Source organism: Microcaecilia unicolor, chromosome 7, assembly GCF_901765095.1.
Source record: "Microcaecilia unicolor chromosome 7, aMicUni1.1, whole genome shotgun sequence".
Taxonomy (NCBI): domain Eukaryota; kingdom Metazoa; phylum Chordata; class Amphibia; order Gymnophiona; family Siphonopidae; genus Microcaecilia; species Microcaecilia unicolor.
Genome location: NC_044037.1, coordinates 251,910,498 through 251,927,995, shown reverse-complemented (window position 1 = coordinate 251,927,995; position 17,498 = coordinate 251,910,498). Strand labels below are relative to the sequence as shown.

Below are 17,498 nucleotides of genomic sequence, written 5' to 3'. Positions count from 1 at the left end.
TTTCACGCAAATGAGGCCTCAGACCCATGGGAGATCCTGAGGACTAGTGTATAGGCCTCAAAAATACTTGGTCTAGGTAGAATGGCATGCCATTGAGCGGAAGCAGCTTACCTCCACCACCTCCTCATAATCTTCATCGTCTGCCATCTTGTATATCACTACCTACAAACTAATCACAAAATGAAATAGCTTAAAAGATTAGACTACCAATATTAGCAGAAAGATATAGAAACAAGAATGACTAACTGGCATCTTACGTTAACTAATGAACATACAACATAACATTTTACTGATGAATATAGGCTCTAAATTGTAAAACAAAATGCTCTCTCTCTTTTTCTTCAGGTCCTCTGATTACTATAGAGGAACTTGTTAGCTCACTCCAGTTTCAGCAAAGCAGTAATGTTCTCTAATGTACAGATGCAGTGTGTCCGTGCCCTCGTAGAGAGCAGACTGAAAGAACCGATGTAGTGCAGAGACTGAAAAGATGCCTCTTGTTTTCTCAGTACAAAAGACACAATATGTTAGTACCACTCTGATTTAATATCATATATCAGAGTGGTAATAACCCTTCTTTATATTTTTGGGTGAAAACAAAAATATTTTTGTATACAATTAAAACAGTATACTACTTAAAATACACAGTTATGAAAGAATGTAATAAAAGAGAGAGAGAGAGAGAGAGACCTTGAGGGAACATGGTTAATTTCAACATGCACACATTAGGCCTGAACTGATGATCCGATGATCCCCTTTTTAGTTTCCAATGCTTTTTTCAAACCTGTAAAATATTAAAATCCACAGGAGTCTGGTTCCAGAGCTGAGCGAGAGTTTCTTTTAGTGCAAGTGGTTATAATGGAATGATTAATCCAGGCCTGCCGAGGCTGGAACTGCCCGATTTTACATTAGAAGAGGAGATGTTACCAGGGGATAGATGAAGGCTTGGAACAGCTGTTTTCTCAGCCAAAGATATTTGGGATGTAAGTTAACACCACCAAGTGATTGGCTGGTTTTGTTTAGCTAGCTAAACTCAATTCCATCTGAGGCAAATGGAGCCCACTAATGCAGGTTAAATATAGGAACATGTTTAATACTGTCTCTTTCTTAGCACCAGCATAGGAGAAAAATCACATGAAAATAGATTTGAAGAAACTCTTAATGTTAAAGAAAATAAAATCTAAAATTTTGATGTGCAGTGCAGCAATGGTGATTTTCAAGGTCCAAGCCAGACACTAACAAAAAAGGGATATTTAATAGTAGGAACCCTCTATCGGTGCCAGAACCCTTCGTCCAGACCACTTCTCTTGTACCTTTCCTTCGCTAGTTTCATGCCCTGGGCTTGGTAAGTATTTTATAAGCTAGACAGTACGTAACTGCACAGCATCCAATCCAAAGAGTGGAAGAATGCAAAATAAATCTTCTTACCGGTAGCGTTTAAATAAAATTCATTAGCAGCCAAGCCTCTCCAAGTCTTCCCTCCTGAGAAACGCTGGGCAAGAGCAAACCAAATGCATCAGCTCCTGAATTATCATGTGGTAATAACAGCCAATCAGAGAGCAACTTGCTCATGTTTCAGAAGCTAAATATACCTAGTGAGCCTTTTGGAGACCACCTGTTCAACACATCCAGAGAGGAAGAGGGGCTAGCAATTCTTACTGCAGGCTCACCCAAATGAAAACACAGCATAGTTTTGACAAAAATGTGTTAAGCATACATGAAAAATTACAAGCAATGAGGTCAGTTATACAACAGTGAATTCATAGGATTTTGGCGTTCTTCCGCCCCAGCGGATTTTCACTGTCAGTTATAGAGCTACACTTACAGCTCCATTATAAAATACCTTCATGCAAGCTTCTGCACACACATTAGGATAATTTTCTTCTGACGTATCCATGGCTAATAACAAAATCCAAACAAAAATAAATATAGGGAAAGCATGCAGAGGCATGGCTCCATGAATGCTTACCAACATACATCTGTAGATAATGTGGGTGTGATGGGTTTAGGTGGGAAGGAATGGAAAGTATGAGTATATCTGAAGAGGGTATAGGTAGAATATATGGGATGGGATCTGTATGAGGTTGTGTGTGTATACAAGGTGAGATGGAATAGATTTGAGGGTGTGTTTACGGGTGGGGAGTATGGGTATATGGGAAGTTTAGGTCTGCGTGTAGTGTGTAAGTGTGTATCAGGAGTGCAGGTAGACAGTTGTGTGGGTGGGAGAGGTTTATTTAGGCTTGTGAGGGGGTATATGGGTTATATGGTTTTTTTGGGGAGGAGGATATGGATGTACGTTTGTTGATAAGGGATGTGGTTGTGAAGGAGTGTGGGGATGTTCCTGAGTGACTGGCTGGAAGTATGGTAATTTTGTGTATATATGAGGGTAGTGCAAGTGATGTGTTTAAGTATGGACATTTGCAATGGGACAAATGTGTCTGTTTGGGTGAGTTTATATGTGTAGGTGGGGGTACTCTGGGTGGGCAATATGTGATAGGATTTGTATAAGAGGGGATGTAGTGTGTATGTTTTGGGTAAGTAGAGATACAATTGTGGGATTGAGGAGGTATATGGATGGGGCAGAAATGTATGTATGTGTGTGTGTGGGGGGGGGGTGAATTGAGAAGCTATATCAGGTATTTTTGCTGTTTCTGTGAAGGAAGTGTGGGTATGGGTTTATGTGGGTATGCTGGGGGCACATGTGTGTGAGTGTGTAGGTGTATAGAAATGTGTGAAGGAGGGTTTTGGGTAAGGAGAGACAGGTGACATGTGTAAGTGCAGGTGTGGGGGAGGTGGTTATGAAGGTGCATTCTGGCAACTATTCTTCATTAGCTGTATCATTTGCTTTTCCGTCTCTATCTGCTTGTGTTGCTGGAGTTTGGGGTGGCAGGAGGGGATGAGGATTAGGTGGGGGGCAGCTTTTGGAATGGAACAGTCAGCATTCTACAGCTTCTTAGAAGATGAATGAAGTTTTCTGTAGCAAGCAACTGGTTTGTTTGGTTTTTTTTGGAGGCCTGGCTATCGGAAACCAGAGATCTGGTATTTCTGTTTCTCAAATTCATCTAAGATGCTTACATTTTCTTTTTCTGGGCCATATTTGGAAACCTTTCTTTGCTTGTTTGGATAATTATTGTGACTACAGAAGGATGTTAATCCCTTTCACATAATTCTTTCTACTATTCCATTTCTTGGAAAGAATAAAAGAGGCAGCAGTGAACGCAGCATTCTGTTTATAACAATAATTCCAAATGTGATTCTTTCTATCAAATTTCAATCAATTTCTAATATGTTGATCTAGGGTATTTCCTATGTGCTCTATCTTTTGTACTTTAAGAGGGGTTGCCAAGTTGCACTACACAGTTCTTGTAGAATGAATAAGTGAATGTAGGTAACTGGTATTGTAACTGGCACAGTTGGTTGTAAGTAAAAAATAAATATCAATAAAATTAAAGATTTAAAAAATCTATTGCTAATTCCTATATTAGGATTATACTGAATTTTAGTTAGTAACTGATAGACAAGATTTATTAATTACCACTACAGTTGAGCCTGCTTATTGCTTCTCTCTATAGGCTTTGTTAAAAAGCATATGCCTGTACATAATATTGAATACCTTATAATATATTAATCTCATTAACAAATGGACACTGCTTTTAGGGAAGAAGCTTCTAGAACTGATATCTTTCTATCTTTCTTTAGAGCAAGTGCAGATACCAACATTTAATTTTTCCACCTTCAACATGCACAGACTTTGCGGAATATGTCATAGATGTGTAGACTTCAGTGCTGTCCATACCATACCTCCATACACCTCTTTTCTAAACATGAATATCTTGACACACTGTGCAAACCCACATGTATATGAACAGCCATTCTAAAATTGCTATTTCCACATGGATACTGCTTGCATGTGAAAATTACAGCCTTTCCACGTGGAAATTCTGCATAGAGCTTCTAAAATAATGGCCTAAATCATTTTCTCAAATGATTCCATCAGAACAGGTTGAAGCACATTATCAAGGAGGAACAAAAAGGTTTGTTCTGCCACTGAGGAATAGTCTAATGGTTAGAGCGGTAGGCTGAGAACCAGGGAAGCCTGGTTCAAATTCCACTGCAATTCCTTATGATCTTGGGCAAGTCCCTTAACCCTCCATTGCTTCAGGCACGCACTTACATTGTAAGTCCTCCTCAAATGTTACTTTATGGAACTATGATAGTTTTATATAATAAATACATTCCTTGTAATAAGTTAGTATTGTTAGTGATCGTTTTTAATTGACATAGGATCATTTTATTGTATCCAGGTATGCCTGTTGCTGTTTTCTTTATGCAAACCGCATAGAATTGATATGGTCAATGCGGTATAGAAGCATAGTTTAGCTTAGTAATTTAAACAGCTACTGTACCTGACTATAACTTGCCAACTGAAAAAAAGCATAAGCTAAACTCACCTTTCACCTTCCCTTCCTGTGTCCTATCTATCCTGTGGATAAAATAGAGAAACTTGGTTTCTAGTACTATCATATCGCTCCTTTACATGAGCACAAAATTCTAGAAAAACAGAAAATATATATCATAAAAGAAAGGCCAGAGTCTGCAGTAAAGAATATGGTACTCCTGTAGGAGTAGCTAGTGACATGTCCCATGATGGTCTGTGGTTTTCCAATGTTTAAGGTTTATTACATTTGCTTGCTGCGTTAACACAAAGGCAGTCTAAGTGGTTTACAAATTAAAAACAAATACATATTGTAACATAGTAGATGACAGCAGAGAAAGACCTGCACAGTCCATCCAGTCTGCCCAACAAGAAAAACTCATATGTGCTACTTTTTATGTATACCTGACCTTGATTTATATCTGCCATTTTCAGGGCACAGACCGTAGAAGTCTGCCCAGCACTAGCCCCGCCTCCCAACCACTAGCCCCGCCTCCCACCACCGGCTCTGCCACCCAATCTCCGCTAAGCTTCTGAGGATCCGTTCCTTCTGAACAGGATTTCTTTATGTTTATCCCACGCATTTTTGAATTCCGTTACCGTTTTCACCTCCACCACCTCCCGCGGGAGGGCATTCCAAGTATCCACCACTCTTCTCCGTGAAAAAATACTTCCTGACATTTTTCTTGAGTCTTTCCCCCTTCAATCTCATTTCATGTCCTCTAGTTCTACCACCTTCCCATCGACGGAAAAGGTTTGTTTGCAGATTAATACCTTTCAAATATTTGAACGTCTGTATCATATCACCCCTGTTTCTCCTTTCCTCCAGGTCCAGGGTATACATGTTCAGGTCATGTACAATAACAAAACCCCCATATAAAATACCCCAAAAGGAAATAACACAATAAATAAATTAAATTAGATTAAAAATAATGGGGGTCAATATTCAAAGCAATTTAAGCAGGCAAGAAAGACTCCTGCCTGCTTATTTTGTACTCAGCAGGCTGCTAGAAGTTGCAGCAGCCATTTTGAGGCCAGAGCCACATTGGGCAGGAGTGAATACAGATTGTTCCTGCTCCAACTAACCCACTGGCCCACCAAGAATAGAAGGCAGACCTGAGGTGGGCTACAGATGAGTGGGTGGGAAGGAGAACTTCAGTTGGAGGTACTTTTGTTGGTTGGGGGGGCCAGGAGGGGGCACCATTGTTGGCTGGAGGGGGTACTGTTGGTGATCAGTGGGAGGGAGTGTGGGAGGGGGCAGTGACAATCCTAGGTCGGCTGCCACCCGGGGCGGCTTGCCGCTGTGCACCCCCCCCCCACACGGGTGCAGCGGCGTCTGTCCCCCCAGGGTGCAGCATGACACCCCTCCCCCCCCCCGGCACAATGACACCCCCCTCCCCGGTGCATCAAGCCCCCCCCCCTGGGTGCATTCTTGGCTGCTGGAGGGTGCAGAGAGCAGCTGCGTGCTTGTCAGCTCCACTGGCTCCCTGCTCCCTCTGCTACGGAATAGGAAGTAACTTGTTCCGGGGCAGAGGGAGCAGGGAACCAGCTGAGCCGACAGGCGCGTGGCTGCTCTCTGCACCCTCCAGCAGCGTGCACCTGGGGCGGACCGCCCCCACCTCCCCGCCCTTGCTATGCCACTGGGAGGGGGCACGGTTGGTTTTGGGGGCAGAAGGGAGCACTGTTGATGATCAGAAGAGAGGGGATCCCAGAGGGGGCACTGCTGTTGGTTTGTTTGGGGGGTTCCTTTCAGATCCCCAACTGACTTATATGGGTCCCAGCTGAATATTGGCCAGGATCTGCATAACTCCAGGAGGCCAGCACATGTCCGGTGAGACCTGGATATTCAGTGTCACTGCCTGTACATAGCTCGGCATTGAATATATGGGTCTAATTTAGCCGGTGATGGTCAGGGCTTTAAAAAACACTGACTCACACTGGCTGAATACTGGAAGGAATAAAAACACAGACACAATAGGAGGAATAATAAAAATTACTACAATCCACTATCTCAGACACATATGGTAGGTTCTAAAAAAAAAAAAGATAAAATTTCTATACAGCCAAAAATGTCAAGAGCCTTACCACTGGAATCCAAGGACAGTGAGTCAAGGATCATAAACCCAGCTTTTATAGATGTTCAGAAAAAACACACATAAATAGGGAATGGGACTTATATACTGCCTTTCTGTGGTTTTTCCAACTACATTCGAGGTGGTTTACATATTATATACAGGTACTTATTTGTACCTGGGACAATGGAGGGTTAAGTGACTTGCCCAGAGTCACTAGGAACTGCAGTGGGAATTGAACCCAGTTCCCCAGGATCAGAGTCTCCCGCACTGACCACTAGGCTACTCCTCCACTCCACCTTTTAGCTGTTTGATATTCCTCTTCCAACCAGATATCTGGAGGCAGCCCATTCCAAAGTGATTTATGAGGTGCCTCATTATGGACGATCAGAGGAGAAGGAAAGCATACTTTACAAATTAAATCAGACTGAACAGGATACCTAAATGTATAAAAAGGAAAGGGGATGGGACTTGATATACTGTCTCTTTGTGATTACAATCAAAGTGGATTACACATTATATACAGATATTTATTTTGTACCTGAGTCAATGAAAAATTAAGTGACTTGCCCACAGTGACAAGGAGCTACAGGGGGAATCAAACAGCTCCCCAGGTTCTCAGGCCACTGCACTAACCACTAGGCTACTCCTAAAGTGGAGCCAAGTACTGAGGCTGTCCCATATAAAAAGCTTGATGAGTCAAGAGAATTTTAAAAGATATCCAGAAGGCAACTGAAAGCCAATGTTGATCATAAAGCAAATATGTAATATGAGTATGTGCACTAATTCCATACAAGAGATGAATCACAGTATTTTGAATGGTTTGAAGCCTTTTCAATAATGACGCTCCTGCACCCACCAACAAAGAATCACCAATAATCCACACAATTTAAAATAAGAGCATGAATAAGACACTTAAGATCTTCCTGAGTAAAAAAAAAATATTTTCCTGGTCTGACCTTCTGAAAGAGACTAAAGATGAATGCCTCAAAGAAGACAAACAAAAGAAGCAACACTGGGCCTTCAAGACTGGGACAATTAACGTTCTTTATTGATGACCCGACACGGGCCGAAAATTACAAGATTTGGGCGTCTCCGACCGTATTATCAAAAAAAAAGATGGACGTCCATCTTGTTTTGATAATACAGGTTTCCCCACCCCTCCATCGGGATGTTTTGCAAGGACGTCCTCAGCAAAACTTGGGTGTCCCTTTCGATTATGCCCCTCCATGGTTTTCAAAAGTAATAGCTGAAAAAGTATGGAAAACGAGGTTAGCCTCCATAAACTACAAGAGATTGCAGAAAGAGGAAGACAGGCAACAATAGAGTAGTCAGGAAAGCAAAGATGCAAATGGAAGAAAAGATAGCCAATATGGTAAAATAAGGGGACAAGACATTTTTTAGATATGTTATAGTAATAGGAGGATGTGCAAACGTGGCATTGTGAGGCTCAAAGGTGAAAGAAATATATAGAAGCTGATAAAGAAAAGGTAGAATTGCTTAACAGATATTTCTGTTCTGTGCTCACAGTTGAAGGGCCAGAAACAGGACCAAAGGAGACAAACACAAATAGGAATAGAGGTATGAAAGATCATGAATAATTTTCAGAGGACTGTGTTTGTGAAGAACTAGCTAAACTAAAGGTAGACAAAGTGATGGGGCTGGATGGCATACATTCAAGGGTACTGAATTAACTTAGGGAAGTTCTAGCAGTTCCATTGGCTGACCTTTTCAATGCTTCTTTAGAGCCGGTAGTGGTCCCAGAAGACTGGAGAAGGGCAGATATGGTCCCACTCCATAAAAGCTAAAGTAAGGAAGAGGTTGGCAACTACTGGCCAGTAAGTCTGACCTCTGTGGTAAGTAAATTAATGGAAACACTTTTAAAACAGAGAATAGTGAAGTTTCTGGAATCCAATGGATTGTAGCACCCAAGGCAGCATAATTTCTTTAACTGGGTGATTAGAGAGTTGAATCAAAGAAGAGCACTAGATATGGTGAATGTAGTTTTTAGTAAAGCTTTTGACATTGTTCCACATAGATGACTAATAAATAAACTGAGTGCTCTTGATTATGAGCCTTAAAGTGACTGGCTAGGTTAGGAACTGGTTGAATGGAAGGCGACAGAGAGTAGAGGTAAATGGAGCTCACTCTGAGGAAAGGGATGTTACCAGTGGTATGCTACAAAGTTCTGTTGTGGGCCGATTCTTTTGAACATTTTTGTAAGCGATTTTGCTGAAGGGCCGTCTGGTAAGGTTTGCTTTTTTGTGGATGATATCAAAATCTGCAATAGAGTAGACATCCTGATGCTGTTGGTAACATTGAGGAAAAACCTAACGAAGCTTGAAGAATGGACCAGAATTTGGCAACTAAGATTTAATGCTAAATAATGCAGAGTAATGCATTTGGGCTGCAAAAACCTGAGGGGAAGGTATAGTTTAGGGGATGAAGAATTTTTGTGCACGACTCTATAAATATACAATAAAAAGACTAAAATAAACTACTATGGAAATCTAATTTTAACTGATCCTTTCAATACCAAATATATTTTCAATATAGTCAATACCCGCTTAGATACCTAGGCTATTACTACCTCCAAAGAATCTGCTCCATCTGCTACCCAATTAGCTATGTATTTTGAGCAGAAAATCATTACTTTTTGCACCATTAATTATAATAAGTTGTTAGCCACGCCGAACCTGATCTATTGAGATAATGTGGGATGTAAATGAAATAAATAGGAGCTGGACTTGAGTGTAATTGTATGTGATGATCTTAAAGAGGCCAAACAGGTAGCAAAGTTGATAGCAAAAGCTAGAAGGATGCTTGGGTGTATAGGGAGAGGAAAGGCCAGTAGGAATAAGGAGGTGATGATGCCCCTGTGTAAGACTCTGGTGAGATCGCATTTAGAATATAGTGTACAATACTAGAGACCACACCATCAAAAAGATATAAACAGGATGGGGTTGGTCCAGTGGGCGGCTACTAAAATGGTCAATGATCTTCGTCATAAAGTGTATGCGGACATACTTAAAGATCTCTATAAGCATACTCTGGAAGAAAAGCAGGAAAGGGGAGATATAATAGAGACGTTTAAATTAAGACTGCATGTTAATGGCGATTAATGTCGAGACCAATGCATTATTTATTAATCCCAATTTAAAAAATTAATCTTGAATAATAAAATTAATTGAGCTGCAGAGTCTTCCCCCAGTATCCCCCCTCTTTCCTTCCATTCTCTCTCCCCTCCACCATGGTACCTCAAATCAGGTCTTCCTTTTCCCAGCAGCAACAGTGATGCACTCTTGCTGCCTTCAGCCTGCTCCAAATCATTTTTTGTGACCCACCCGCCCCTTTTGATGCAACTTCCTTCAAGGACGAGAGGGTCAGAGGGAAAACTTTGGAGCAGGCCACAGACAGCGAAAGGGTATCACTGTGGCCAAGATTCAGTTCCCCAGGGCTCGCCTTGCACTAGCGCACGCAGGCCAGCAGAGCCATACCACTGGCACTCAGATACTGCACGTTCAGCTTGAACTGTTCTTTGGTGAAGTGCTCCAGGGTGTGTTTGCTGGCTAGAACACAAGTCTCTATCAGCAGCTTCAAGTGGTAGATGTTCTGTGAGATCTTGAGCATCATAGGCGGGATCAGCTCGGCCAGGGCTCAGTGTCACGCTGCTCCCCCTCATATAGGAGTCCATGGGGCCTGACAGAGTGTCCTAAGCCCCCCAGCATGGGAGGGGAGTGGACAGAAAAGAAAGACAGAAAGATTGGATTGGGGGGGCAGATGGAAGGGAAGGAAGAGAGAGAGATAAGGGACATAGGAATGGAGGGGAGGGAGGGAGAGATGCTGGACAATTGGAGAGATCCACTGACTGTGAGAGGCAGGTTAGAAACATAAAAACATGCCGGCAAATAAAGGCCACATGACCCATCCAGTCTGCCCATCCTCTGTAACCCCTAATTCTTCCTATTCCTAAGCGATCCCACATGCTTATCCCATGCCTTTTTAAATTCTGGAACAGTCCTCGACTCCACCACCTCCACTGGGAGGCTATTCCATGCCTCCACCACCCTTTCTGTGAAATAAAACTTCCTTAGGTTACTCCTAAGCCTATTCCCTCTTAACTTTGTCGTATGCCCCCTCATTCCAGAGCTCTCCTTCATTTGAAAAAGGCTCTCTTGAGATATTTAAACGTTTCTATCATGTCTCCTTTCTCCCTCCTCTTTTCCAACGTATACATGTTGAGGTTCATAAGCCTGTCCCTATAATTTTTGCATTCAAGACCGCCTACTAATTTCATAGCCGCCCTCTGCACCGACTCTATCCTGTTTATATCTTTCCGTAGGTGCGGTCTCCAGAACTGCACGCAGTACTCCAAATGAGGCCTCACCAGAGACTTATACAATGGCACTATCACCTCCTTTTTCCTGCTGGTCATCATGCCTCTCTTTATGCACCCAAGCATCCTTCTGGCTTTGGCCATCGCTTTTTCTACCTGTTTGAAAGCTTTAAGGTCGTCAGACACAATCACCCCCAAGTCCCGCTCTTCTTTCACACACTGAAGCACTACACCCCCTATACTGTACCGTTCCCTCGGATTTTTGCGACCCAAGTGCATGACCCTGCATTTTTTGGGATTAAACCTTAGTTGCCAAATACCAGTCCATTCCTCTAGCTTTGCCTAATAAGTGGCAACTGTGAAACAGTGTGCTACGGGTGGGTAGAAAGCTCAGCCTGGGAGCAGGGGACCGAAGAAGGGAGAGCTTGTCCCAGAACCCGGGTGGACCAAAGGTGAGGTCACTGCTAGAGTCACATCGAGGGGGGCCTGAGCCCACTACAGTGAATCAGTGTTAAGAAGAGGAGTACAGCCTTTGGGGATAATATCTCTCTACAGGACGGGCATGGGCAGTAGAAACTGTATATATGTAAATAGCCCTGAAGGAGAATTCCCCTATAGATGCACCTCAGGAGGATAGTGGTAAAGGTGTTCCCCCTGGGTATAACAGAAGTTGGAAGTTAAGGTTGCTTTGGAGTTTATCAAGTGACTGTACTGGAAACGAGGTTAAAGTCTGCTTGTTGCAGCAGTTTGCAAATAAAAGCTGAGTTTCCTTGTTAAACCTTTGGAATGCTGTCTAGTTCCTGGACTGAGTAGCTGAGTGGAACCAGGGCCACCGAGAGGGGGGGGACAAAAGTCCCGGGGCACGGGCCTCCAGGGAGGCCTGGCGCCGCCGCCGCCTGGCCCGCCCTCTGTCGCCACCTGGCCCGCCCTCTGTCACTCCCAGAACTAACCTTAAGCCTCCTTTCACTTCGCAGCAAGCAGCAGCAGGTCAGGCCACTCCTTCCTTCCATGTCCCGCCCTCGCCTGACGTAACGTCCGCGAGGGCGGGGCACAGAAGGAAGGACGAGAGGTCTGCCCTGCCGCTGCTTGCTGCGAAGTGAAAGGAGGCTTAAGGTTAGTTCCGAGGGCCCGGCCCGATAGCGGGTGGAGGGGGCCCGGCGACCTCGGGTGGGTGGGCGGCGGGGGGGCCCGGCGATCTCGGGTGGGCGGGGCCTGGCGATCTCGGGTAGGCGGTGACCTCGGGTGGGGGGGGCCCGGGGGCGGCCTTGTCCCGGGCCCGGCTCCAGCTCTCGACGGCCCTGAGTGGAACCCAGAACTGGTGAGAGAATGTGACCTCCCAAACCTCTTGATCACTATTCTGGACCATAGACCCAGTCCCAAGCTTGTCTGCAGGTGAACTGAATATGAAACTGAACCAAGATCTGTTTTGTGGCCCGGGGCCGGAGCTAGCACACAGGTGAGACCTGGATTACATGATTAAAGATTTTAATCAAAATGCAGCCCTAAATACCTACGTGACATAAATGCACAGGAGGTGAGTCTTTCAATTGCAACAAAACTCTGGAATGAGAGGGCACAGGATGAAGGTGCAAGGGGTAGACTCAGAAGTAACCTGAGTAAATATTTCTCCACGAAAAGGGTGGTGAATTCATGGAGATGGAGATGAAAACTATATCTGAATTCAAGAAAGCTTGGGACAAGTGCATAAGATCTCTAAGGGAGAGGAATGGATAGTAGATGGCATGGATGGGCAGACTGGATGGGCTATATGGTCTTTATCTGCCTTCATTTTTCTCTGTTTTTATGTTTCCTCTGTTTCTAACAGCAACACCTGCCAGGCATAGGGGTCATGTTTGTTGGGTTCCACAGAGAGCCATGGTTTTCTTGGCTCTGAGAAATGACTGTCATTATTATGACTTGACTAAATGAGCTGTGATGGGAATATAAAATAAGGATAAATCCTGAAGAAATGTGAACGAAAGCCCATGGCACTATATTCTAGCCTGAGTTCCAATTATGCTAGGAGTATAAAGGAATAGGAAGAAACTGTTGGGTCAAACTCTCCCACCGATAAAAAAAAAGCATGATGGATAGAAGCAGGTATAAATAGCTTGCCTGCTTAAAATCCAGACTACTAGTACTAATACTACTACATATTTTTATAGTGTTCCAAGGTATATACACTTCTGTACTGCTATACCCAAGGTCAGTGCAAGAGTATTAAGTGTTCTAGGCAAATGCTGAGCTTTGTACCCTCCTCAATTAACTTTCAGGCCCCTAGGTCCCCACCACCACCACGAGATTTTGTTGAGTTATTACAGTACTACTACTACCACCACTTCTTATCAATTCTAAAGTCCTACCAGAGATACACAGAACTATACAGACACACATCTCCAGCACTTAATTGGTTCTGTGTGTTTGCATGGCTTTCAGGACTATTGCTTTGCTTTGACAGCAGCATTTTGAGTCCTATCAATAACTGGTGCTCTACGTTACCACCTAATGGTTGATCCAGCTCTGGAGTTACCTAATGGTACCAGATCAGTTGAACTTACAACCTAGTTGACCTATGTACATTAGAATACTAATGGCAGACTTACTTCAGTGGATCTGGAGTGTTTGGTCTATAAGGGATCCTTTTACTAAGCTGCAGTAAGCACTAACGTGTGCTTACCGCAACTTAAAATGCCTTACCATGGGGTGCGCTCAGGCATCCTGGGGTAATTTTGGCATCTGTGTGTGTGCTTCCCATGCGCTAAAAAATTGAATTAGCCACATGCTAATGGGAAAATTAGCACATGGCCGTTAATATAAAAAATAGAAAACTCGGCCATTTTACCCATGCAGTACATGGGAATGACCCATGTAAGCACACGCTAAGGCCACGTTTTACTGCAGTTTGGTAAAAGGGCCCCTAAAAGACAAAGGAATACGCAATTAGAAGGGTAGGTGTAAGTTCAGGGAGGGGAGGTCGTTAAGACCATTCCATCTGATAGTGAGTTGCATGCAAACATGGCTCCAGTAGTCAAGATGTTTGGCCAGCATATCTTGTATGTAAAAATACTCATATGAATATGTATACAACCAGAGAAGTAAATATATGTCATCCTTTCGGTTTCAATTAGATTGTCTGTATTCTGAGAAAGTGAATCTGCCTAGAGCAAATGTTTTCACTCTGTTTTAAAACTGTTCCTCTGGTACATTAGGTAACAAAAATTTGTCCTGTGTGTAACAATAGCTGATGTACATGTTCCCTTGTAGTGATGATCATGACTCTTCAACTATTAATAGAAAACATTAGGTCATGGAAGATAACATGGTAATAGGCAATGAACAGTCAAAATAGCAATTAAATCACATAGGTCACTTTGTTTACTTGTTTATTTTAGATGTGACTACATCTTAACCTAAAAGATTATACTGTGCTTATTCTAACAAGTCAGTAAATGCATAAGAAAGGGGAATGAACCCACATCATGTATCTTCTTGAAGGACAGCAAAGGGATTCCTAGTGCCGGTAGCTGACTAAATTGTCTACATTGAACCTTTACTTTGTCAGCCAGTCACTGGTCAGAGGTGAGTTGGGATCTAGAAAATGCTTAGTGCTATGAGACTGCACAGGAGAAGACTTCAGGTGTCTTGTGTTATATGTTTCCTTCTTGGCAATAGTTCCTTGCACTTCCAAACATAAAGAATCCGTTTACACAGAAGGATGAGATGGAAGAAACAAAGCCAAGCATGGAAATAATGCTGTGCTTATCAAAGCAATGACTAATCTCTTTTATATACAACAATTCTATCAGGTCTGCAGAAGTGATTGCTACCTTAGACTGCACTGCACAATATATTGTGATTGTATTTATGTATTTAGGTTACACAGTAGGGAAGGCCCATTTTACATAGAATGTTGACATCAGATTTAAATATCCATGGCATCTGATGTCATGGATTCTGGGTGGAGTGTGCTCCCACGCCAAATGTCTGAAAGACACCTACAGCACAAGAGGCCAAATAGAGTCGGAAACATTCTGGCAATAGATATACAAAAATGAATGGACAGCACAAACGGACTCTATATACTACCTCTCAGAATGGGATAAAAGATGCAGAAGCATACTGGACGAAATAGCACCCTTACGAACAAGAACCTCACATAGGCACAACTCGATACCGTGGTTCAACAAAGAACTGAAAAAAAAAAAATAAAAACACAATCCAGGAAACTTGAAAGAGCTTGGAAAAAAAATAAAAGACGAACACACACTCAACGCATGGAAACAAATACAAAGAAAATACAAATACACAATAAGACAGACCAAAAGGTCATACTATAAAACTAAAATAGGGCCAGATTGCAAAGACACGAAGAAATTATACCAACTCGTGAACAAACTACTAGACATCACCTTGGTCACCACAACCAATACAGACATCCCATCTGCAGACAACCTTGCTAAATACTTCAATGAAAAAATTGCAAACCTACGTAACACGCTACCTCAGGACAACACTGATATCGAAAATGTCATCACTGGCTTGGACCCAACCCCTGGTGAATACCCAGCGGGCTGAACCTGGTCAAACTTTGCTCTCCTCACTGCGGAAACAGCCACCCATGTGATTAATAGGTTCTCCAACTCTCACTGTAAATTTGGATACCTGCCCCAGCTACCTAATAAAATCTGCCCCCCACTGCTTCATAGCAGACCTTACATCCCACTTAAACTACATGCTTCAACAAGGTTTCTTCCCTAAGGAAAATGGCAACATCCTACTCACCCCAATACCAAAAGATCCCAAGAAAAAATCAAACAAAATGACTAACTACCGCCCAGTAGCATCAATCCCACTGGTGGTCAAACTGATGGAAAGCATGGTAACCAAATAACTTACTGATTATATAAACAAATTCACAGTATTACATGAATCACAATCAGGATTTCGCCCTCTCCATAGCACTGAAACAGTAATAATTACCCTCCTAGCCAAATTCAAGCAGGAAATAGCAACAGGCAAAAGCATACTTCTCCTCCAATTCGACATGTCCAGTGCATTCGACATGGTAAACCATAAAATACTACTAAGACTCCTAGATTACTTTGGGATTGGCGGACACATACTTAGTTGGATCAAGGGTTTCCTAACCACTAGAACATATCAAGTGAAATCAAGCTCAAACATATCACCACCGTGGAAAGCAGAATGCGGAGTACCTCAAGGATCACCACTATCAACGATCCTTTTCAACCTAATGATGACCCCACTAGCCAAATCCTTATCCAACCAAGGCCTTAACCCTTTCATCTATGCAGACAATGTCACAATATACATTCCTTACAAACGTGATCTGACAGAAATCACCAATGAAATCAAACTCAGCTTGAATATCATGGACTCATGGGCAAACGCATTTGAACTAAAACTCAACACAGAAATAAAACACACTGTCTCATCCTCTCATCCCAATACAATACGGACAAACCCACAAACATAAACACCCCAGATTATACCCTCCCTATCTCAGACAGCCTGAAAATTCTCAGTGTTACAATCGACCGTAACCTCACACTAGAGAACCAAGTGAAATCTACAACAAAGAAAATGTTCCACTCAATGTGGAAACTCAAACGCGTGAAACCATTCTTCCCGAGGAAAACATTTTGCAACTTGATACAATCAATGGTACTAAGCCATGTAGACTACTGCAACAGAATTTATGTGGGATGCAAAGAACAAATTATAAAGAAACTTCAGACCACTCAAAACACGGCAGCCAGGCTTATATTTGGAAAAACGCAATTCAAAAGCGCCAAACCCCTCCGAGAAAAACTGCACTGGCCCCCATTCAAAGAACGTATTGCTTTCAAAATCTGCACCCTGGTTCATAAAATTAACTACGTTGAGGCCCCGGGATACATGACAGACCTCATAGACCTACCAACCAGAAACACAACAGGATCAACACGAACATACCTAAATCTCCACTACCCAAGCTGCAAAGGACTCAAATACAAATCAACCTATGCATCCAGCTTTTCCTACATAAGCACACAACTATGTGCATTACCAAAAGCTGTGAAAACAACTTATGATCACCTAAACTTCCGGAAATGATTAAAAACTAACCTGTTCAAAAAGGCATACCCTACTGACCCAACTTAAATGCCTGTACCCTGCAACACAACAAAACCAAAGCTCATAATGGACATATAATAACTCTTCCTCTCTACGATTCTCTTCCTCTCTATGATTCCCTAATGTGTCTGTACACACGAACCTTATCCTACCACAACATTACTGTATTTGTTCATACTGGAATTGGCGAACGCCTTTACGGTACTTTTTTAAAAAAATTTATTTATAACCATTTAAATTTTTACAAGCGATAAAACAACTTGCCGGAAATACAGAGAAAGTAATATATAGGAATTATTTCAGTCAGGTAATTCTATTCTCTTCCTTAGACCACTAAATGGGGAGAGTGAAACAAGATAAGGAGATCAATTAAACAGTAAACAGGAAAAAAAAAACCCCAAGGTATTACCCTGATTATCCCCAGATATTACTCGTCTAATTCATTATTCCACATTGATCATCTGGTTGGCTTCTTCAAGGCCAATACAGTGTATAGTCAAATCATTTAATTGAAAACATA

The 17,498-nt window shown here is 42.5% G+C and overlaps 1 protein-coding gene across 1 annotated transcript in view; it reads right to left on the bottom strand.

Annotated features, from left to right (window-relative positions):
- NEB (nebulin) overlaps positions 1 to 1,501 on the bottom strand; it is a 424,680-nt gene extending 423,179 nt beyond the window's left edge. Inside the window, 2 exon segments of the mRNA XM_030209286.1 lie at positions 112 to 169; positions 1,426 to 1,501. Coding sequence (XP_030065146.1) covers positions 112 to 147 — 36 coding nt within the window. The 5' untranslated portion in view covers positions 148 to 169; positions 1,426 to 1,501.
- Positions 1,502 to 17,498: the final 15,997 nt, after the last annotated feature.